Consider the following 24,570-nt stretch of genomic DNA (forward strand, 5'->3'; position numbering starts at 1 on the left):
AGTTGCTCTTTGAATGTTTTTTCCCCTATAATGTGACATATTTTTCTTTTAAAATGTTTAAACTTGAGTTTTTGTATTAGAAATAGTTACTATGTTATGCCCTTTAACATTTTTTTCTTTCCTCATGATAGAATGTACTTCTTTGGTATAAATTTTTCATCGCTATATAACATATATACAGAAAAGTACACAAATTAAGTGTTAATAGGTGAAAGAATTTTCATTCACCATATGAGCAACCTCACATAATTAATACCCAAATCAAGAAATATAACATCACTAGTGCCCTAAAGTCATCCTTACAGCCCCTCACCCTACCACCATCCCATCTCTATCCTATAACTTCTTAAGTATGGATTAGCTCAAACATTCCTATCTTTATTCCTTGCTCTACCATTAGCCCTTGGCAGGCATTTTACCTTTCTGAGCCTTGAACTAAATTAAAAGTTTCTTTATCAATGTACATCGTTGTTTCCTTGGATGTTTGGGTATAACATGAGTCAAAGAGAAATATTTCATAAATTCTTTTGTTTTTCCCTATTTCTTGCCATTTTCTTACTAGTTTATCAAGTTTCAGTGACTATTAGTATATTTGAATAAAAGTGTTTTCAGTATCAATCTGGTTCTTTTTCTGTTATCATATACTAGATTCTCTGATTTTCTTTTTATATGTTTAATGTTTAATTAACAATGTCAAATTTAGATTAAAGCATGTTGTCAGATGTGTTCAATAAGTTTAACTAATTGCCTTTTTAAAAAAACTATCGTTATACTTGATTTGCATGTGTGCATGCTCAGTTGCTTCAGTAATGTCCAATTCTTTGTGACCCTGTGGACTATAGCCCTCTAGGCTCCTCTGTCCATAGAATTTTCCTGGCAAGAATACTGGATTAGGTTGCCATGCCTTCCTCCAGGGGATCTTCTAGACCCAGGGATCCAACCCAAACTGAATCTGATGACTTTAATGTAACTGTAGTGGCCACAAATGTTTCTCTCATATTTGATTTGGCTTTGGATTTTGTTGGAAGTAAGCTTTCCTGATGGCTTAGTGGTAAAGAATCTGCCTGCAATGCAGCAGATACAGGTTTGATCCCTGGGTCAGGAAGATCCCCTGGAGAAGGGAATGGCTACCCACTCTAGTATTCTTGCCAGGAAAATTCCTTGGACAGAGGAGTTTGATGGGCTATGGTCCATGGAGTTAAAAAGAGTTGGACACAATTGAGTGACTAACACATTCACACTTTCTAACACTTTCATTGGAAGTATTACTATAATTTAAAGGCTTGTATTGTGTAGAATAGCTATAATAACATGTATTACAGCACTGGTGATCACTGTTGGCTTCATAGTATGATGTTGAAAGTATGTTAGATTTTTTTCTCATGAAATACAAATTAACAACATATCCTGGGTTTACTCTTACAACATTTGGTGTTTGTAGAAACCATTTGTGAGATCTGTAAGTAGCCATTTATTCAGAGCTTTTAAGATTTGTCCAATGAATGGCAATTAGACTGACATCATTTATAACACAATACTTTGGGATTAAAGACATTTTAAAAAGAATAGGAGTTTGGTCCAGAATCTTTGACTCATACTACCATTTTATTTTGTAGTATGGTATGTAGTATGTAAATATCCAATGTTTAGGATTTGATTTCTGACCTTGATGTTGTCAATAAATTGGTGTACATTTACCTCTCAGACTGATTTTCATATAATCTAAAGTCCTTACTGATTCATACCAGCCTGAGAATAAATACTGGTGGTTCAGGGTCTTCTGTTTGTTTTTCAGTCTTGATTTCCTTTTTATGTAATCAGTCAACTTTTTTCTTTCGCATACAGGAATGTGAAAGAGTCCTAAAGCTTGTAAACATCTTGGATCTTATTATTCAAAGATAATTTTTGAAACTCAGAGTATATACTTTTTGACTTCAAAAGTTGGAGGACTTGATGGTCATAATTAATAGCCAGAATTTAAAAATTTATCACTGGATTTTCCATGCTTAATTTGTTGTTGACTTTTATTAACTTGATGTGTCCCAGTAACAGAAGGAATTATTAATTAAAAAAAGACAATTAAGTACATATAGCTTGTTTCATTCAGCTTTTTACTTCTGCTTCTAACTATAACATTGAATGGTAAGGAATATGTTGTTTTCCTTGACTGCCTTAAGTATGAGTATTGGCTAATCTGCTGATTTGGAACTTAATTACGTAAAGGCATAGTTACTTTTCCTGCTCTTCAAAATATTTTTACTACTGTTCTAGTATATTTATTTGTGAAATTTGGATTTTTAAAAGATCTCCTATAGTCTATTGTATATATATTTCTCAGTGTCCTCTAGAATATTAGTGTTTTAACGTGAAGGTTTTTCACTTACAGTGCATTTTCTTTTTCACCATAAAAAGATATGTATTTGGAGTTTGCTTTGAAAGTTTAACCTTAACATATGAGATGAGACCTTCTTTTGAAAAGTCCCTTTCCATTTAAAGTTTGTGAAGTTAGTTTGGAAGCATCTTTTATTTCCAGTTATACTAATTTTATAGTTTTATTTTACTTCTCTTTTTTTGTAGACTAGCAAAGAAGATAAGCTGTCAAGTCGTATTCAGAGTATGCTTGGAAACTACGATGAAATGAAGGATTTCATAGGAGACAGATCTATACCAAAGCTTGTTGCAATTCCCAAGCCCACAGTACCGCCGACAGCAGATGAAAAATCTAACCCAAATTTCTTTGAACAGAGACATGGGAGCTCTCATCAGAGTAGCAAATGGACTCCAGTAGGACCTGCACCCAGCACTTCTCAGTCTCAGAAACGGTCCTCAGGCTTACAGAGTGGACACAGTAGCCAGCGGGCCAGTGCAGGTGCCAGTGGTGGCACTAATAGTAGTGGCCAGAGACATGACCGTGACTCATACAGCAGTGGTGGGAGCAGTAGCCGAAAAAAAGGCCAGCATGGATCAGAACACTCCAAATCACGCTCTTCCAGCCCTGGAAAACCCCAAGCTGTTTCTTCATTAAGCTCCAGTCATTCCAGGTCTCATGGGAATGATCACCATAGCAAAGAACATCAGCGTTCCAAATCACCTCGGGACCCTGATGCAAACTGGGATTCTCCTTCCCGTGTACCTTTTTCAAGTGGGCAGCACTCAAATCAGTCTTTCCCACCTTCATTGATGTCAAAGTCCAGCTCAATGCTACAGAAACCCACTGCCTATGTGCGGCCCATGGATGGACAGGAGTCCATGGAGCCAAAGCTGTCCTCTGAGCACTACAGCAGCCAGGCTCATGGCAACAGCATGGCTGAGCTGAAGCCCAGCAGTAAAGCACATCTCACCAAGCTGAAAATACCTTCCCAGCCACTGGATGTAAGTCGTGCATTTAGAGCTTTTTACCTTTGTAACTCTATGAAGCAATTCACTCTGAAGTTGTGATTGAACTTGAACTCTTTGTCTTAACAGTAAGGAATGTAAAAGTTTAAGGACAAACTTGTGATTGACTCCCAAGTAAATCCATAGAGCTCTTAGATACTTCTCTTGAGCAGTAGAAAAAAAGTCATTCGTTGTTTTCAGATATTAAAATTACAAGTCAGTTATAGAACTAAAACATGATCTCTCAATACCTTAGGTTTCCTCATTTTGATTTTATGGGATAATACATTTTGTTTCTTTTGTTTTAAAAAAATTACTTCTCATTGCATGGTTCATTGTGGTAAATGTTGAAACGTTTTTGGTTGCATGGAGACGGTAATGTTTTATGATTTGGATGCCATGATCCTTTTCTCTGGTTTGTGGCAACTGCTCCAGGGATAGTGGTGGCTTGAAATTTAGGGTACTTAGAACTATGTACCAAAACATTCTATTCAGAATAGTGAGCATTCTTTGTGAAATAGCTGAAATTTTATCCTTTAATCTAGTTTTTGCAATAAAAAAATTTTTAAGCCATATCAGTAGCTGAGAATTATAGCTCATAGCTTAAAACAGTGGGGGAAGGGATGAGGGATAGGTAAAATGATGTTTTGAGGACATTTAAAAATCTTTCTTGTGGCCTTAGGAAATGCATTGTTCCTGGCATTTGTCATCTAATTACTCCTCTCAAGAGAACAGTAAAGTGGTGATTTGTTCTTTCTTTACACATTATAATGTGATCCTTAGAGCTAGACTTCACCATAACTCAATTGTTGTTTGTGCTTCAGAATAAACTTAACTTTCATGATTTAAGAAATATTATGTAAAATGTCCATTGTGTTCCAGACAGCTAATCTTTCAATAATACTGGTTTTACTCTGTTAGTTTATGTGAAATGATATCTCAGTATCATAGTATATTTTGTATATAAATTGACTTTTAAATTTTGACATCTTGTTCAGCTAAAAAAACTACATTTTAAAAGTTACTTCTAATCCAAGTATAAGAAAGAAGATTTCTTGGAAAACTTTTTTTTAAATTTCCAAGCATGTAGTTTGGTGATTAAAATTTTTTAGTGCTTGAAATTTTGTATTTAAGGAAATTAGTCCAAAGATTCTAATTAGTGTTCTGGCTTTGAGTAGTGGGATACCAAATATATTTTTAATATTAGTTTTATTTCTAATAATGTTAAATCTGTACAACAAATGATAAAAACCTAATAAGAAATGGCTTCAGACCTAATATATGTTTCTTTTCCTCTTTTTTCAGGCATCTGCTTCTGGGGATGTGAGTTGTGTGGATGAAATTCTTAAAGTAAGTTTTTGGGTTTTTTAAAAATAGTTTGTCTCTTTAATTATGATGCTCTGCTACCCTCTTACCCTCCTCCCCCCCTGTATTTCACAAAGTACCTGAAGCTGCAGCAGACTGATTACATGTATAACCTGATTGTGTCCATCAAAAATAACTGACTCTTTTCTGTTTATATTCATACTTAAGTTCTGAACTACTTGGTTTGTCTAATATTTGCCCTCAAAAAGCTGGGGGTTTTGTTTGTAAGTAAAAACAAATTCTGGTCTTAACAGTTTGCTTTGAAGAGAGGAAGAAACCAAATATAACTATACCTTCTTAGGTTTATCAGTTAATAATTTGAAATGCTTAAAATCTCAGTAGTTATCAACCCATTGTGTTGAAAATAGCTTGCTTTGTAGTTCATCTGTATATACTGGTCAGATATACATAAGTCTTCTCTGAACACTACACATTTTGAGTGTTTAATGGAATATGTTTAAACTTGACACATGACTAAAGAGTACATTCTTCTGTTGGGAAAAGAAAATGTCTGTTGGAAAAAGAAACTGTTTTTGGCTCAATAGACAAAGACCATCAGTCGAATATTAATTGTACTTTTTGTGTACACCTGAATTTTTGTGTCTGTACTTGTATTTCACTGTATGTACTTTTTTAAAATTTTTATTTATTTATTTTTGACTGCACTGGGTCTTTGTTGCTTTGCACAAGCTGTCTGCAGTTGTCGCGAGTGGAAGCTACTCTCTGGTTTGGTGCATGGGCTTCTCGTTGCAGAGCACAGGTTCTAGGGCACGCCGGCTTCAGTAGTTGCAACTCTAGAGTGCGGGCTCAGTAGTTGTGCCACATGGGCTTAGTTGCTGCAAGGTATGTGGGACCTTCCCGGATCAGAATGAAACCTATGCCCCTGCATTTTGGCAGGCAGACTCTTATCCACTGCCCTACCAGGGAAGTCCCCTTCACTGTATATGATTTTGAAAGACTGCTTGCATTGGCTGCTGCCACTTATTTTCTCCTTCTTTTCTTTTGTTGTTTTTCAGCCGCTAAGTTGTGTTCGACTCTTTGAGACCCCATGGACTGCAGCACACCAGGCTTCCCTGTCCTTCCTTTAGCCTACTAAAATCTCTCTTACCTCTGCCATTCTCCTGAACTTGTTTCTCCAAGGTCATTACTTCTCATGCCATTAGAGGCTTCATTTGTGTTCTCTACTCTTTCTGCTGTTTTAAAGAATTTTTATTTTTTCCTTCTGGAAACACCATTTTGTTCTTCTTCCTTGACTGTTGTTACATTGTTTTTATTTTCTACACACCTTTTCTTGTCTCACATTCTCAACATTCCAAAGTTGCCCTTTGGGAAAGCTTGTGTCTTCTCTTATCTCTTAAATTTGAGTGCATTTTTTAAGCCACCACTCCTCTCTTTTTCTTCTTTGATGAGATTTTCCTCCATCCTTTGGGCTTTAGCTGTTAGACAGCTATTCAATCTTTCTCTCCTGTCCTGGCCTCCTTTGGGTTTTGGTTTTTGTCTCTTCATTGCTTCTTAGGTGGGTCTCTGGGTTTCTCCTGCCTCTTCAGATAAGTCTGAAGCCATATTTATCAGACTTAACTTCTATTAGTAGTATCACTGTTCTTCCTGGCTAATTGTAGAATCCTGATTATCTTTCACTTTTTTCTCTCATGTTCTGTTTAACCACAAAACTACATGCAGGACTTTGAAAATGTTTGTTCCTTTGTTTCCATTTCTGCCACTTTGAGCTTTAGTAATTGTAATATACAGTCCTCACTCTGACTTTCTGTCTGGAGTCTTCCTGCTCATCTGTCTTCTGTATTGCCACCATATTCTTTGCTTTAATCCTTTGTCCTCATAATTTCCTTCTAAGAAGTTTCCAGGCTCTCTAAGGCCCCTAAAAAGAATAGTGTGCAAATTTAACATTCTAAATGTTAGTCTGTATACAGGCCAGTTTCAGCCTCTCCCACTACAGATGGACCACTTTCCCAAACTGATTTCCCTAAGCCATACACTTTCTTATTCTTTCATCTCTGTAAACTTTCATAGAATGTGTTTCTTCTTCCTCTTCAGTCATATACAGATTCTGTTTTTTCTTAGAATCCCACTGAAATCCTTTTTCTCCCTATATCAGGTCATCAGACCACAATGATGACTCATTGCTTTCATTTTTCAGTTGCCATGTACATAAAAAGTCTAAGGGACCATATATCTTTACTCTTAAATCCTCAGAAATGCATGGCACATTAATACCTGGATGAAATCTTAAGATTTTCTTGTATTTAATTATTTCTATGATGTTACTGACCATTTATTATAGTGAGTAAAAGTCGCTCAGTCTTGTCCAACTCTTTGTGACCCTGTGGACTATACAGTTCACAGAATTCTCCAGGCCAGAATACTGGAGTGGGTAGCCTTTCCCTTCTCCAGGGGATCTTCCCAACCTAGGGATCAAACCCAGGTCTCCCCCATTGCAGGCAGATTCTGTACCAGCTGAGCCACAAGGGAAGCCATTTATTATATATTTTATGTATATATATGACTTGGCACATGGCCTTGGGTGTAATAGATGCTCAGTCATTTGACAGTAGGGAGTTAAATAGATTTTTTATTGAGAGGATTTTGGTGTTTAAGGTGTAAAATGCCAACATTGAAAACCTGGGGTATATAAGTTTCTGTTTCTTTTCCCTTCCCTATGTGCAGCATATAAGCAAGTTCAGGTTCACGTTGCCTTTGTGTTTTCTTCATACTTGTCATATTTTTTCTGGGAACCCCATCACAAACTTAAAGGAAATAAAAAGATTTTTTTAGTCTAAAGGTAATATATTTATTGTAAGAAATAATTTATTAATTCAGAGCTTACTGTGTACCTACTGTGTGTCAAGCACCAGGGATATAGTGGTGATAATAGTGTTAGTGTTGCACCCTTTGAGCTGACATTTTCGAGCACAATGTAGGAAATAATCAACTATATACAATTACTTCAGAAAGTGAAATACGATTAGAGACATAAAGCATTGTAAGAGGATAAAGAGCAAGCTGAGTGCAGGCGACTATCAGGAGATTCAAGTGGTGGAAGCTGTGTCAAGTGCTCTCGTCTCTTCTTCCCTCGGTCATTCTGTTGTCCAAAGGTTAACTATCTCTGAGAGATTTTTCCATAAATAAACATTTATGAGGACATACACTGATTTGTATTTGGCATTTAACAGTAACTGGGGTATCATTTCCTTTCAGAAGGTAACTTTCTCATTTTTCTGTTTGCTTGGTGTTCCATTGTATGAGTGTCTGGTAATTTAATTAATCCTATGTTGTTGATGTTTAGGTTGTTTTCATTTTTTTAGTGTGTATCCCTTGAACATGTATCTTTACATAACTGTGCTTATAGCTATAGGATAAATTCCTAAAGGTTATACCACCTTTAATTCATTGTATTTTCTCAATCTACTTGACGGCTGGCTTTGAACTACATGCCAGAGATAAAACACTTCTTCCTTATTCTGGGTCTGATACTTCTGTGTTTCCTGCTTCTCTAATGTGTACATTGTGATTGTATCCAAACTTCCACTTGGACATACTTGGCATATGATTAGACAGAAGGCATTGAATGAAATCAGACATGTAGTCTTACTTGTCTGTCTTCCTCTATGTTTGCATTTGATACCTTTCTTCTGATTTTCTCCACTTGACCAAAATTTCAAATCAGTGAATGGACTCTGTAGAGAGACTACCCAGGATCAAATTCTATGTCCATTACTTACTAAGTGTATGACCTTGAGTAAATAGCTTAATCTCTGTGCTTCAGTTTTATCCTACACAGAGTCAGGATAATAATGGTATCTACCTCATAATGTCATTATGACTACTAGCTGAGTAACAGATGTAAAATAGCATAGTATGTGGCCCATTAAAGGTACACAGTAAAAGCTGGCTTCTTTTCTTACTGTTATCCCCCTTTCCCACTCCCATAGCAAGCTCTTCCTTAATAGCATTTTACTATGTGCCCTGTATTTGGTTACAGGCTGATTACTATAACTATTCACAGGTCTTATCACCTTAACTCTAACCTCCTTGAAGTCAGAGTATGAACTATCTTCCTGTTACCTACCCCATAATGCCTTGCACACATTGTGCTTAATTAATATTTATTGATTAAATATGTACACCTTTGGAGGAGCAGTCACAAAACCAGCATTTATAATACAGATCTGGTTTTTAGCTGTGTAATTTTTATCCTTGACCTGCTTGAAAACAAACTGTAATAATTACATTTCAGGAGATGACGCATTCATGGCCTCCCCCTCTAACGGCTATTCATACACCATGCAAAACAGAACCTTCCAAATTTCCTTTTCCAACTAAGGTAAGTAAATAAAATGTGTCTTTATACTGTAACAAAACGCTAAATGGCTTGACTCAAATCATGTGAATTCAGAATTATCTTGCCATTCCCATTTTAGTGGGAGATAGATAATAAATAAGTGAATGAATAGGTAACTTAAGATAGTTTTAATTACTATGAAGAAAATAAAACTAGACCGTAGAATTGAGATTGACTTAGATTGAGAGAAACTTGAAAAATCTTTGAAGGCAACTTGTGATAGAGACTTAGAGGTCATCACTGCTTGTTGTGAACTATTATGATACTCTCGGCCACAGATGGTAAGGGTTTCCCAAACTGTTTGTATGAGGAACTCATTTCCAGAGGATGCAACAACCATACTTAAAGCCTGTGGTAACGGTTCTTCAGACATTAATTCCAAGCTCATTTAAAATCAACAGATTTGTTTTTTTAAACATTAATTTATACCAGTAATGCAAGAAGGACCCCTAATAATAGCCTTCTCCATATTCTGCCTCTTCCATCTCACCAGAGCTACTTCATGCATACCTTTACAAGTCTTTCCAAATGCATTTATATGTACATATAATGGAATCATGACATATAAAAATTTTCTCATTTAATTTCTGTACAGATATATTATTCTGTATTTTTAATCAGTCAGCAATAGATCTTAGATACTTTTTCATGTTATTATATATAATATATTACATATAGAAGTATTCAGTTCTTTTAATTGCATCCATTTCCTATCTTAATTTAAATTTATTTAGCCATTTCCCTTTGATATTTATCTTGTTGGCCAAATTTTCATTTCTGTAAACATTGCTGTAGTGGATAACTTTTATTCCTGCCTTCTTGTGTGCATGTGAGTTTCTTTTGGGTAAAAAGCAAGAAATAAAATTGTTGAATATTGAGAGTATATAGTTAATATATACTCTCAAATTCCCTCTGTGGTAATTGTGCTGGTCAATACCTGCACTTGTATTTCCTTTTATTCCTTACATGCATACTGCTATTTGTTATTTTAAGCACCAGTCTTTTGAGTAGGAAATAGTATTCTATTTCCTAGATTGCTGGGGAGGTTCATCATCTTTACAGATTTGTCATCCATTTAATGTCTATGTGGATTAATTGGCCTGTTTTTTCTGCCCTTTAGGCTATACCTTTTGCCTAATGAGTTTTAGGAAAATTTCTGTTTTTATTTTATGTTGTTTTGTTTGAATTCTGGATTTGAATAATTTATTCCACATACTGCAAATGTTTCTCCCACTTAGTGCCCATTTAAGTTTTATGGTCTAAAAGATTTTGTTTGATGAATAAATTTATCTTTCTCTTGTATAAAGCTTTTGCTCTTTAATGTCCTGTTAAAGAAGGTTTTTCCATCTCCAGGATCACAAACATGACTTCTTATTTTTCTTTTAATGTGATTGCAGTTTTATTTCCTTTATTTATATTTAGCTCCATTTATTTTTGTGAGTGACATGAGGTCGAGAGAAAACTTGCTGCATATATGTGTGTCATACCACTCTTTCACTTTTTAAGTCAGCTATGTTTACACATAAAAAATGCACATAGAATGTACAGCCTGAGTTTTGATAGACATGTGCACCTTTGTAAGCAACATGTTAATTAAGAATTAGAACATTTCCTTCAACCCACAAAGTTCCCTAAGTTCCTTTCCAGTCCACCTCACCCCACCACTGACCCCACACAATTGCTATCTATTCTCTGTCACTATAGGTAAGTTTTGCTTTCTCTTGAATTTCGTATAAATGTAATCCATACAATGTATATATATTTTTTTGGCGTATAAATTTGCATTCTTCTGCTCAGTATATACTTTTGGAATTCTTCCATGTTCTTGAATGTGTCAGTAATGTTTTTCTTTATATTCATAGTTCATTTTTATTTCCATTGTATAAAAATACCAAAATTTATTTATTCATTCACCTGTTGATAAACATTGAGTTGTTTCTAGATTTGACCTGTTAAGAATTGAGTATTTATAAACATTGACAACAATTCTTTGTGTGAACTTGTATTTTCTTTTCTTACTGGTATACTGAATCATACAGAAAGAAGTAGAATTTCTGGATTATGTATCAAGTGCATGCTAAATTGGTTGTACCATACTCCTACTTTATCCACTTCCATTTCCCAGCCGTGTATAATAGTTTCATTTGTTTTCAGTTCAGTTCAGTCGCTCAGTCATGTCGACTCTTTGCAACCCCATGGACTGCAGCATGCCAGGTTTCCCTGTCCATCACCAACTCCCGGAGCTTACTCAAACTTACGTCCATGAAGTCAGTGATGCCATCCAACCATCTCATCCTCTGTTGTCCCCTTCTCCTCCCACCTTCAATCTTTCCCATCATCAGAGTCTTTTCTAGTGAGTCAGTTCTTTGTATCAGGTGGCTAAAGTACTGGAGTTTCAGCTTCAGCATCAGTCCTTCCAATGAATATTCAGGACTAATTTCATTAGTTTTACATCCTACATTAGTATTGTCATTCTTTTTAGTTTCAGCCATTTTACTGGGCATTAGCAGTATCTCATACTGGTTTTAATTTGTATTTCCCTGATGTCTAATGACATTGAACCTCTTTATAAGCTTATTGGCCATTCTTCTTTTTGAAATATTAGTTCAAGATTTTTCACCTTTGCCCTGTGGGGGGAGTGGGGAGGGGGGCGGTGATGCCAGCGTTGAGTGGGTGATGTTTATAGGTTTCTTTTTTCTTTTTTTTTTCCTAATAATGTCTTTGGTTTGATATCAGGATAGTGCTGGCTTCTTAAAAGGAGCAAGGAAATGTTCCCTTCATCTCTTATTTTCTGAAATAGTTTGTGAAATATTAACATTAATTCTTCCTTGTGTGTTTAATATAACTCAGCAGTGAAGCTATCTGTACCCCTAGTATTCTCTACTGGAAGATTTTAAATTACAAATTAAATTTCTTTATTATTTCTTTATTAAATATAAAGCTATTTAAATTTTCTATTTCTTATGTCAGTTTTGGTAATTTTTTTCTTTTCAGTCAGATTTATTGACCAGTGTCATTAATAAGCTATACTTATTCTTTAATGTCTGTAAGATCTATAGTAAAGTTCTCTTTCCCCTGCTATTGGTTATTTGTAGTTTCTCTTTTTGTTTTCCTTGATCTGTCTAGCTAGTCGTTTATCAGTTTTATTGTCAGCTCCAAGAACCATCGTTTAGCTTTTTCAGTTTTCTGTTTCTTTGATTTTTGCTTTTATTGTGATTATTTTCTTCTTTCTGCCTATTTTGGGTTTCATTTGCTTTTCTTCTGATTTATTAATTTGGAAGCTTAGATCATAGATTATAAACATTTCTTTTTTTAAGTGTTTAAAACTGTTAGTTTCCCTCTAAGCCCTTTTTTAAAATGTATCTCGCAAATTATGATATATTGTGTTTTTATTATCATTCAGTGCAAAATATTTCCCTAATTTCTTCTGTGACTTCTTCTTAGAGCCATGGGTTATTTAGAAGCATGTAGTTTTATTTTCAAGTATTTGAGGATTTTCCAGGGGGGAAATAGCAACCCACTCTGTTATTCTTGCCTAGGAAATTTCATGGACAGAGGAATCTGATGGGCTGCAGTCCAAAGTGATTCAGTTTTATATACATCCATCTTCATATTCTTTTCCATCATGGTTTATCATGGGGTAGTGAATATAGTTCCCTATGTTATACAGTAGGACCTTGTTGTTTATCCATTCTGTTTATAATAGTTTGTATCTGCTAGTCCCAAACTCCCAGTCCATCCCTCTCCTGCCCCCTTCCCCTTGGCAACCACAATGCTGTTCTTTATGTCTGTGATTTGGTTTCATAGATAAGTTCATTTGTGTCATGTTTTAGGTTTCAAATGTAAGTGATATCATACAGTATTTGACAGTGTATTCCTTTTTAAATTTTTATTCATTTGACTGCATCTGGTCTTAGTTGTGGCACGTAGGACCTTTGTTGCGACATTCGATGCTTGGACTCTCTTTTATCTTAGTTCCCTGACCAGGGATCGAACCCATGTCCACTGCTTTGCAAGGGGGATTCTGAACCTCTGGACCACCAGGGAAATTTTGACAATGTATTCTTTATTGGTGACATTTTTAGCTACAAAGATGAGGGTAAGAGAAGGTTGCAATGGGCTAAAAAGGTATTAGAGGCAGTGATTATATAAACAGAGATTTTATTTTAAGAAACTGTCTGTAGAAGGGAGCAGAGAAATGTGGTGGTGCCAGAAAAGGGTATGATGATATTGTCTGGGGAGTATTTTTTTATAAGATGAGGGCATTTTATTATATTTATATGCTGATGAAAGTGATTTTGTTAAAAAGGAAAAGCAAGTGATAAGTGGGAAAGAAAGAAGGTAATCTTAGGAAATCTTCACAAGAGGAATTGAAATTTGTGCCAAAGTAGAGAATATTTGCCTTGGAGCACAATTAGAACTTCCCAGGTGGCTCAGTGGGTAAAAAATCCACCTGCAATGCAGCAGATCCCTGAGTCAGGATGATGCCCTGGAGGACAGCATGGCAACCAACTCCAGTATTCTTGCCTGGAAAATCCCATGGACAGAGGAGCCTGGTGGGCTATATAGTGCCCATATGGTCGCAAAGAGTTGGACACAACTGATGTGCCTGAGCACGCACACACAGAGCACAGTTGTGTCATTCTTTTTCACAGGAGGGAAAGCAGAGTGAATGAGTGTGCTTAGGGAAAAGTTGGTAGATTTTCCAGTAATAGTTTGCAGTGAACTAAAGCTCTTGACTGCCTTTACTCATGTTCAGCTGTATGTTTTGAACAATCCCTGGCAGTGTTCTTGGTGCTGTAGATATATCACTGAGCCATTTAGATGGTACCAATAGAATAGTTTCTGGCACATAATAGCTATTCAGTAAACGTTTGTTGACTGAATTTAGATATATTAATATATGCTCAAGTAACTATTTACCTGAGTAAACAATGGAAACAGTGGGAACGGTTTATTTTCTTGGGCTCCAAAATCACTGCAGATGGTGACTACAGCCATGAAATTGAAAGACGCTTGCTCCTTGGAAGAAAAGCTATGACAAATCTGGACAACATATTAAAAAGCAGAGACATTACTTTGCCAACAAGGGTCTACCTAGTCAAAGCTATGGTTTTCCAATAGTCATGTATGGATGAAAGAGTTGGACCATAAAGAAAGCTGAGCACTGAAGAATTGATGCTTTTGAACTGTGGTGTTGGAGAAGACTCTTGAGAGTCCCTTGGACTGCAGGGATATCCAACCAGTCAATCCTAAAGGAAATCAGTCCTGAATATTCATTGGAAGGACTGATGCTGAAGTCATGTGAAGTACAGACTCATTAGAAAAGACCCTGGTGTGGGAAAGATTGAAGCCAGGGGAAGAAGGGGATGACAGAGGATGAGATGGTTGGATGGCATCACCGATTTGGTGGACATGAGTTTGAGCAAGCTTCAGGTGTTGATGATGGACAGGGAAGCCTGTTGTGCTGCAGTCCATGGGGTCGCAAAGAGTTGGACATGACCAAACTGAACTGAACTGTGTTTAGATTTTTTTTCTGAAACAGCTCAGTTAGCTACTTACTGATTATTGCTTTGGCTAGGTAGCTTTTACAGGGTTTTGCTTTTGTTTTTTTTCTGGCCCCACCATGTGACATGCTGGATCATAAGTTCCCTGACCAGGAATCAAACCCTCACCCCCTGAAGTAGAGTCTTAACCTCTGGACCACCAAGGAAGTCCAGGGTTTGGCTTTTTTGTAGCACGTTTCATTCTCTGACTTTTCAGTGAATACAGCTTCATGTGTAATATAGCTTAAAGCTTTATGTGAAGCTTCAATAGGTATTTATTCTTCTTGTGCACTAACCATATGGACTAGGTCTAATGAAAAGACAGAGAAGGGACAAGTGATGGCACTTGAGAAGATGAAAACAACTGGGGTTACAAAGGAAGTAAGTAAGTGCCAGAAGTAAGTTCCCAGAAGCACATGGGAAGATGAGGAGTACAACATAGAGGATTTCATACCCATTAACAGGTCTCCGGTGGCTTGGTGGGTAAAGAATCTGCCTTAGTGAAGGAGACACAGGAGATGTGGGTTCAATCCCTGGGTCAGAAAGATCCCCTAGAGGGAGAAAATGGCAACCCACTCCAGTATTCTTGCCTTGGAAATTCCAGGGACAGTGGAGGCTGATGGGCTATAGTCCAAAGAGTCAGACATGACTTAGCAGCTAAGCAACAGGTCTGAACGGCTTCCCAGGTGGTTCAGTGATAAAGAATCTACCAGCCAGTGCAGGAGACTCCGGAGACATGGGTTTGATTCCTGGAGTAGGAATTGGCAACCCAATCCAGTATTCTTGCCTAGAAATCCCATGGACAGAGGAACATGGTGGGCTGCATTCCATGGGGTCACAAAAAGTTGGACACAACTGAGTGGCTGAGCATACACCAACAGTTCTGAAAGAGCAGTTCATAGTGATGGGTGAGAAGTTGAATTTAAGAACATATTTGGAGAGCTCGTTTATTAGTGAATCACTGTCATTTACTTGTTAAGTTAAGCTTAACTAGCCACTACACTTATTAAGTTAAGCTTATTAAAGAATGGTTCATATTTGCTGTCTGTATATTAATACTTTCCTTCTCTCAATCCTCAGTCCAATCTGATCTTGCTTTTCACTCTCAATGCCTTACTAAAGCCATTAAGATCATCAGTGGCCCATTTTGGAAATTGCTGTTAACATTTTTCATTTTTTATCTTCATTAGAATTTTTGTGAGCATTGAGTATTGTTTAACTATTTCTTGTCTTCCACTATACACTACTCATCCAGATTAAGAAATTACCTGTTAGTTGGTGTTTAATTGGATGCACAGTTAAACATGTGGAGAACTCTTGATTCCCCCAATCAAAAAGAAGAGAGAACAAACATGGTTCTCTTCTACCATTCCGTATCTTAGTGAAGCTAGAAAGGATTATACGAGTTATGTTTGGCATTTCCCTCATTATCACACCTCACAGACTGTCACCAAGTCCTAATGATTTTAACTCCTTTAATGTGTTTCAGTTTCATTCATTTTTCTCCATCTTTATTGTTACCACTGTAGTTAAGTCAACAGTCTCTAGAGTGGAAAATATATATCCCAGTGTTGTGTGCCATTCAAGAATGGGAGGTGGGAGATGAAAACTTTATTCTTATATTTTAGTTCTAAAAACCCTAATTTTTTTTTTTTAGTCTCAAAAGAAAAATGAAATAAGTACATATTTCTATTCCTTGATCTGAATGACAGATGATCACATTTTATGTCTGGTATGTGAGGTATCCAAAGAGAAGTTTAGGTCTTTTCAATATGGAGAAGTTGATAGAGTTATTCTTGTTCATTTGTTCTTCCTAGCTGTGGCATGTTGCAGTTTTAAGTGTGCTTTGTTAAGATTATTTATAGATTGTGTTAACTGATTTTAATTCAGCTAATCTTCACCAATGCACAAATGGCTTAAAAGACATACCTGCAGTGAAACTATCAAAAGAAAATAACACACAAATCCTTTTCTGACCAAACAAGAAAATGGCAAAGTTGAGATTGTCCTTCTCCAAGTATGAGCTCTTTATCTGCCACTGCATAGTAGAAACAAAGATGCCATAAGCAGAAAAAATAAGAAAAAAATCCAGATTATCAGCAGTAATTTGACACACATTTTTATCATTAATCTTGCTTTTAGTATATATAGCATATACCTTGAGATAGTAACTGATAAAATGGTGAAAGCATCATAATTTGTACTTAGTGACATTTTGAATTATGTGGTATTCAGTACAACCTTTAACATAAATCAAGTCTAATAAGATTTTATTAAAAACCTCTTTTGTTGTTTCTTCCAGTGTTCTCCCTTTTTAAAAACTTGTTTGTTTTTTTTTTTAAACTTGGTCTTTTTATTGCAAAGAAAATGAGTGAAATCCAGTACAGAGAGAACACAGAAAAAACATACTAAAATGCATTCCTTTGTCAGGAAACACTATTGAAACAAACTTAGAAAGCAAAACTAAAGATTTAAGAAACAAGTATTAGAATAAACCATGCAGTGTACAAAGTTAGCTCTATATAGATGGGTGAAAGTGTAGGTACTTCTAGTAGCAGTACCAATTTAAGATATTGTTTGCTTCTCTTCTCAGTTAGGTGTGTGTGTGTTAGTCCCTTAGTTGTGTCCAACTCTTTGAGACCCCATGGATTGTAGCCCGCAGGCTCCTCTGTCCATGGAATTCTCCAGGCAAGAATACTGGAGTGGATTGCCATTTCCTCTTCCAGGGGATCTTCCTGACCCAGGAATCAATCCTGGGTCTTCTGCATTGCAGGCATATTCTTTACCATCTGAGCTACCAGGCTTCTGGTAACTTCAATTATAAAATACTTGAAAAGCTGTGTTTGTGTGTGTACCACTCAAAGAAAGATATAACAGAGAAAAGTCCTAAAGTATAGATAATTTCTCCTCCCCCTTCCTTCATGGAGAACTGGTGTGGCACTCCCAAATACTTTTTATATTAACCGAGAAGTTCACTGATTATTTGTTTAATGACAATAAGAGTTGGTGTACTTAAAAGTCGGAGAAGGCAATGGCACCCCACTCTAGTACTCTTGCCTGGAAAATCCCATGGATGAAGGAGCCTGGTAGGCTGTGGTCCATGGGGTCGCTAAGAGTCGGACACGACTGAGCAACTTCACTTTCACTTTTCACTTTCATGCATTGGAGAAGGAAATGGCAACCCACTCCATTGTTCTTGCCTGGAGAATCCCAGGGACGGGGGAGCCTGGTGGGCTGCCGTCTATGGGGTCGCACAGTGTCGGACACGACTGAAGTGACTTAGCAGTTTAGATACCTCCTTCCTTTCCTTTCTGTCCCTCCCACCCTCTTCTCCTTCCTTCCGTCCTTCCTTTTTCCCTTTCCCCTCCCTCTCTTTCATACATAAGTCCCAAATAGATTAGATCTTTTCATAGCATATTTAAAATGATAATAAATTAAACCCTCTTAGAATAAAAGTGATGTCCTAACAATGAATGAAAAAGTAACTGCCTCAAGTTAGGAAGGCAACGTTTTAAAAATAATGTCATCACTATGTGTTTCCATTGTTGTTTATTTATGGCTGCTCTGGGTCTTTGTTGCTGCACACAGACTTTCTCTAGTTGTGGTGCATGGGCTTCTCATTGTATTGCTGAGGCTTCTCTTTTTGCAAAGCACAGACTCTAGGGTACATGGGCTTAAGTTGCATAGGGAATCTTCCTGGACGAAGGATCAAACCTGGGCCACCTGTATTGGCAGGCGGATTCTAAACCACTGAACCACCAGGGAAGTCCTGTATTTTTTATTGTTGTTGACAAAAACTGTGATGATTGTCATATGTACAAGCTTTAAAGACTTGGAAACAGAGTTTTCTAACGTCAGTGAGTTTTGAACCCATTACCTAAAAATACTAAACCATAACCTTTTATTTTCTTGAAAAATTGTTTTGTGTCAATGACCACTGGAAATCTATTAGCTAAATTTCAACAGAAACTTTTGCATATTAATCTGCAAGATTGAAATTTTGGTATCATGATTTAGTCAGTATAGCATCTCTTCCATTTGTCTAGCTGTGTCTTTGTGATACCCAGTGGAACAATTATCAAACCAGTTTTAGTGTCAGACTGCATTTTTGTGTGTATGTAAGGAAATCGTTGTTGCCATTGATAAATACAATTTTTAAATTACTCTAGAATATTATTTTATCTGAGCCCTTTAGAATTTTAATATTTTGGTCTTACATAATATATACTAGTTAAATAGTAATGCAGATGGCAACCCATTTCAACATTCTTACCTAGAAAATTCCATGGACAGAGAAACTTGACAGGGGGTCACAAAAGTCAGATGCAACTGAGCACACACATATTTGGGAGATACAAATGCAAAACTGTCTTAGTGGTGGGGAGTACATGATCAAAAAAGCTTGGAGACCAGTATCTTTAAGCTGTAGTCATCTCCTATTTGCACCACTGCAGTTACCTCCTAACAGAAATATCTTTACTTCCATTCTAGATTTCTCAAAGCTGTTCTCTACTTAATAGCCAAGGTAATCATCACAGTATGTAGATGTATAATTCTTCAGCTTAGTAAACTGCACACACACACACACACACAAACACACAAACCTTTAATATGGTCTATAAAAATCAGCTATGTGATTTAGCCTCTATGGTCCTGAATTTAATTTCTTAACCCTCTTCCTTCTATACTTTTTCCTCTCGTGGGCTGCCTTGAAGTTCTTTATACTAGATAGGCTCCTATTCTTCCTTGCCTTTACACATGCTTTTCTGTCTACCCTGAACACTTACATTTCTCATCCTTTCCCAGTTTACTTCCTACATATCCTTCAAATTTCATCCTGAGCAGTACCTACTCAGGGAAGCCTTTGCTCATTTTCCTGGTCAGGGGTGTGTGTGTGTATGGGTATCTGTATGTTTGTTTCTCATGCACACACACATAATAATAATAAAATTGTTATTTTTATATTACTTTATAATACTGTGCAAGCTTTTGCCCTTTGTTGTACTTAACACAGTTGCTATTTTATCTTGATTTGCATGAGTGGTTGCAAAAATACTCATTGATATTAAGTTCCATGAAGACAAAGACCTTGTCAGTTTTTGCTTATTGTGTTTTTCCAGTACTTAGATATGTGAGTGAATGTGTATCAAGGAGTTTGGGTTTCAGCCTTAGGAAAAATGAAGAGCCGTTGTACACTCTGTGAAAAATAGGGGAGTATTAATGATACATACTAAGACTTGGACTTTAGAAAGGTCAACTAGAGGCTGTAGTTGAGTGAAAGAGAGAAAGGCTGGAGCCAGGAAGATCTGTTAGATGACCACTGTAAATGAAGAAAGGTGAGAACCTACGTCTTTGTAGTACAGATGGAGAGGAGAAGGTGTTGCATATAAGTAGATGGTCTAGACAGAATCCAGTCATATTTGCTTATTTATTTTATAGATTTTGGTTTTTTTTTTAGGCCACCTGTGTGGCCCATAGGATCTTAATTCCCCAAACAGGAATCAAACCCATGTCTCCTGCATTGGAAATATGGAGTCTTAACCACTGGACCACCAGGGAAGTCCCTCCAGTTGCCTTTGGTCACTAGCTGACTGACTATTGTCAGAGGTGAGAAAAAGGAATCAAGAGACTACTTAAAAGCTTAGGTTATTGAACTGTTAGACCATTTACCAGGTAAACGAGTATAAGACAATTAGTCATTCAAGGCCGGGTAGAGAATTCTTTCCATGTAAAAAGTAAATGTTTGCTTGGCTGCTCTGGGTCATAGTTGGGACATGCAGGATCCAGTTTCCTGACCAGGGATTGAACCCAGACCCCCTGTATTGGGAGCGCAGAGTCCTAGCCACTGTACCACCAGGGAAATCCTTCTTTTCATTTTTAATAAGATTCACAGGAATGACCTCTTGGTCACTGATGTATTTAAAGACTTTTTTAGAATAGCTTTGTTGAGATAGAATTCACATATCATGCAAATCACAGATTCAGAGTATATAATTAAATGGTTTTGAACATATTTATAGATATGTGCAACCATTATAGCAGTGAATTTTTAAACATTTTGGGAAATCTGTGGTGATCCAGTGCTTAGGACTCTGCACTTTCACTGACAAGGGCCCGGATTCAATCCCAGGTCAGGGAACTAAGATCCCGCAAGCATGTGGCATAGCCAAAAAGAATTTTTTTTTATTGTTTAACATTTTTTATCACCTCCAAAGGAAGCTCCCTACCATTTATTTAGCTATCAACCTTTTTCCTTCTGTTCCCCTCCCAGTTCAGTCCTGCCCAACCAATATGTCCTCTCTATTGATTTCCCCTTTCTGGACATTTCATGTAAATGAAATAATAGCATATATTGCATATCTCTTGCAACTGGATTCTTCTCTTCGCATAATGTTCAAGGTTCTTCCAAGTTGTAGCATGTATCAGTTCCTTAATTCTTTTTTATGGTCAAATAATAATCCATTGTTTAGACGTATATCATTTTGTTTATACATTCATCACCTGTTGGAGGGCTAGTGGCTTAGACAGTTAAGAATCTGCCTGCAATGCAGGAGACCCAGGTTTGATCCCTGGGTTGGGAAGATTCCCTTGGAGAAGGAAATGGCAACCTCTACCGGTATTCTTGCCTGGAGAATCCCAGGGACAGAGGAGCCTGGTGGGCTGCAGTCCATGGAGTCACAAAGAGTTGGACATGACTGAGTGTCTAACACAACAACAGCTGATGGAAATTTGGGTTGTTTTCGGCTTTTGGCTACTATGACTAATACTTCTGTAAACCTTTGGGCACAATTTTTTGTGTGGACATGTTTTCATTTCACTTGGTTATATACCTGGGGCAGAATTGCTGGATCACGTTGTAACTCTTATGTTTAATTATCTGAGGAACTGCCAGAATGCTTTCCAAAGCAGCTAGATATACCATTTAATATTTCCTATTAGGCTTTCAGTTTCTCCACATTCTTATCAACACTGCAGTTATATTTTTGATTCTAGTCATCTTAGTGGGTATGAAATGATATCTCATTGTCAATTTGATTTGCATTTCCTGCCAGTGACAAATGAAGTCAAAAATCTTTTCATATGCTTTCTAGTCACATTTCTTGGGAAAATGTATAGTCAGATCCTTTACCCATTTTTTTCCATTGGGTTACTTGACTTTCAGCATTGAGTTATAACAGCTTTTTGTATACTGTAGATACCAGTCTCTTTTCAGATATATGATTTGCAAATATTTTCTCCTCAATTTGTGTGTTGTCTTTTCGCCTTCTTGATGGTGTCCTTTGAAGCACAAAAGTTCTTGATTTTAATGAAATCCAGTTTATCTATTTCTTTCATGTCGTGTGCTTTTGGTGTCATATATAAGAATTCTTTGCCAAATCCAAGGTTATTAAGATTTGGCACTGCATTTTCTTCTAAGAGTTTGTAGTTTTATCTCTTAGATTTAGGTCTTCGATCTATTCCAGGTTAATTTTTTTTTATATTGTCTGCAGTAAGGATCCAACTTCATTAGTTTGCATATGACTATTCACTTGTCCTAGCACCTTTTGTTGAAGAGTATTCTTTCTGTGTTGGATGGTCTTCACACCCTTGTTGAAAATCAGTTGACCGTTGGTGTAGGTTTAAAGTATTTTTAAACAGCAAAACTATATTTTAGCTTTGATACTGTTTGGATTTCTCTTTCACAGGTAATTCTGTCATTCTTAGAAGATTATACTTATTTTTAAGTAAGCTTTTGAAGAGATTAGGGATGTTTGTGTAATCTTAGTGTACTGCACTGTGTCCCACAGACTTAACCTAGAAAAATGTACAACTTGCACTTGTGAAACAGCTGTTCTCGTCTTGAAAGTTGAGTTTGAAAAGTTTCTTTCCTGGACATTTTGGCTTTTTTTTAAACTGATGCTTGCTGAGTGCCAGGCACAGTGCTAATGTAGGGCTTACAAAGAAGTATGTAAAATGAGTATGGGAGATCTCTTCCTGAGGTTGCTAATTATAAGATATTGGGAGTGGGCGGGGGGGGGAGGTTGCGGTAAAATGACATGGGAGTAACTGTGAAAGGGTCACTAGTCCATAATAGTGGTATGTTTTGAGTAAATATAGTTTGCACAGCCATCTTCATTTTAATACATCATTATTTGTATTCTTTAAAAAGTAACATTTTCTTAAGACCAAGAATTAAATTAGGATATGAGTGCCAAGGATGCTGCTAAAAACAAATGATAAAGAAAGACTGTTACATAGATTGGTACTTTTCTGTATTAAGCTCTGGGAAGCTCTACTACTGACCATTGAATTGGTGAAGCTGATCAGATGGGATCATTAAATTCTTTCAGTGTTTTTTTTTTTTATGCATTCTTTTTTGTTTTGCTTTTGCTTTTGTCTTTTATGCATTCTTAGTAACTCAACAGACTCTTTCATTGAATTAGTTGGAAATGAGTAGTTTAATATGAAGTATTTTTCTCTAATGAACCTTTTTCTCTTAATGTCACTATATAATTTTATGTCCCTTTTTCTCAGGAGTCTCAGCAGTCCAGTTTTGCCCCTGGAGAACAAAGTGAGTATTTCTTTTCCTCTTGGTTTTTATAAAATTAAGCTGTTTATTTCATTTCTCGTGGTCACATCATATGTTTCTTTAATAATTCTTTTGTGTATCTTATCCCAGTATTTATGATCTGATGATTAGTAATGGGTTGAACTGAATCTTAGCTTAAAAAATGAAGAATTATAAATCACTTGGTATCAAAATAAGCTATTTTTATTAAGTATTTGAACTAGTAGTTCAGAGCTCATGAGTTCAATTTGATGGCCACCTCATATCCCCAAGAGCCATTCAATTCTTTCTGGGTCTTTTTAGCTGGGAAGAAAGTCTGATGTCTGCTACAAAGTCCCTGTCTACCTCCACTGTCTTGGCCTCTCAGAAGAACTTGAGGGGAAGATAGCTATGGGGAATTTCATTGTGGTTCCACGAGTTGATGGCTGTATGAATTGGTAGTGGTAAGGTCAGGAACCTTGCAAATGTCTGGACTTCACCATAAAGCTCTCTAAAAACAAACAAATGTTCTTTTGCCAAGAGCAGTAACTTCTCAGGTATATTTACTCTGGTAATAAGCTGTTTTGAGAGGTTAAAATGTGGAGCTTTTTTAGTCCTTAGTTTGTTGACTTTTAGTGATCTTAAAGCAGAGGTCCATTTTAAGGTTAACAAATCTTATGTACCTATTTCTTTGTTCTGTCTTAAAGCTACAGATAGGAAAAAAGGACCCAACATTATAGATACATAGTAAATAAATAACTGTAGGCCAGAAAGTATTCATTTTCTCTTAAAATCTTTTAAAAGTATCTCTTTACTTCTACTTCTCTTCCCCCATTCTCTCTGTCCATAGCTAACTATTGGCAAATGGGACCATAAGCTGCACCTTCTCTTTATTACCTGTGTTTTTCTCTTAATTTATTTTAGAACTGTCTTTATATCAGTGTGGGCTTCCCTGGTGGCTCAGACAGTGAAGAATCTGCCTGCAATGCAGGAGACCTGAGTTTTTGATTCCTGGGTTAGGAAGATCCCCTGGAGGAGGGCATGGCAACCCACTCCAGTATTCTTGCCTGGCGAATCCCTATGGACAGGGGAGCCTGGCAGGCTACAGTCCATGGGGTCGCAAAGAGTCGGACACGACTGAATGACTAACACTGTCACATTTTTTTTTTTTAATATCAGTATAAAGCTCTAGTTCACTCTTTTTTAAAAACAAAAATGTGTTATATTGTTGAAACTATCCTAATGTATTTATCTAGTCCCCTGTAGATGGGCATTGGTTTCCAGTTTTGCTGTTGCAAACCATGCTATAATAAACTGTGTGAGTGTTTATTTGTGTGTATGTATTCCTCCAGATGTACTTGTAGTGTAAATTCATTTCCTTTTAACTGCTTGGTCAGTGG

General features: G+C 36.6%; 1 protein-coding gene across 3 annotated transcripts in view; it reads left to right on the forward strand.

The window, feature by feature from the left end:
* Window positions 1-24,570, forward strand: part of AFF4 (AF4/FMR2 family member 4) — a 79,431-nt gene that overhangs the window by 27,573 nt on the left and 27,288 nt on the right. For 2 of the 3 annotated variants that reach the window (XM_043465525.1, XM_043465526.1), the window contains 4 exons: window positions 2,578-3,372; window positions 4,681-4,725; window positions 8,993-9,079; window positions 23,158-23,194. In XM_043465525.1, coding sequence (XP_043321460.1) covers window positions 2,578-3,372; window positions 4,681-4,725; window positions 8,993-9,079; window positions 23,158-23,194 — 964 coding nt within the window. The remainder of the gene's footprint in view (window positions 1-2,577; window positions 3,373-4,680; window positions 4,726-8,992; window positions 9,080-23,157; window positions 23,195-24,570) is intronic. The other variant, XM_043465527.1, reaches the window with a different exon arrangement.

The sequence above is a fragment of the Cervus canadensis genome, chromosome 4, assembly GCF_019320065.1.
Source record: "Cervus canadensis isolate Bull #8, Minnesota chromosome 4, ASM1932006v1, whole genome shotgun sequence".
Lineage (NCBI taxonomy): Eukaryota > Metazoa > Chordata > Mammalia > Artiodactyla > Cervidae > Cervus > Cervus canadensis.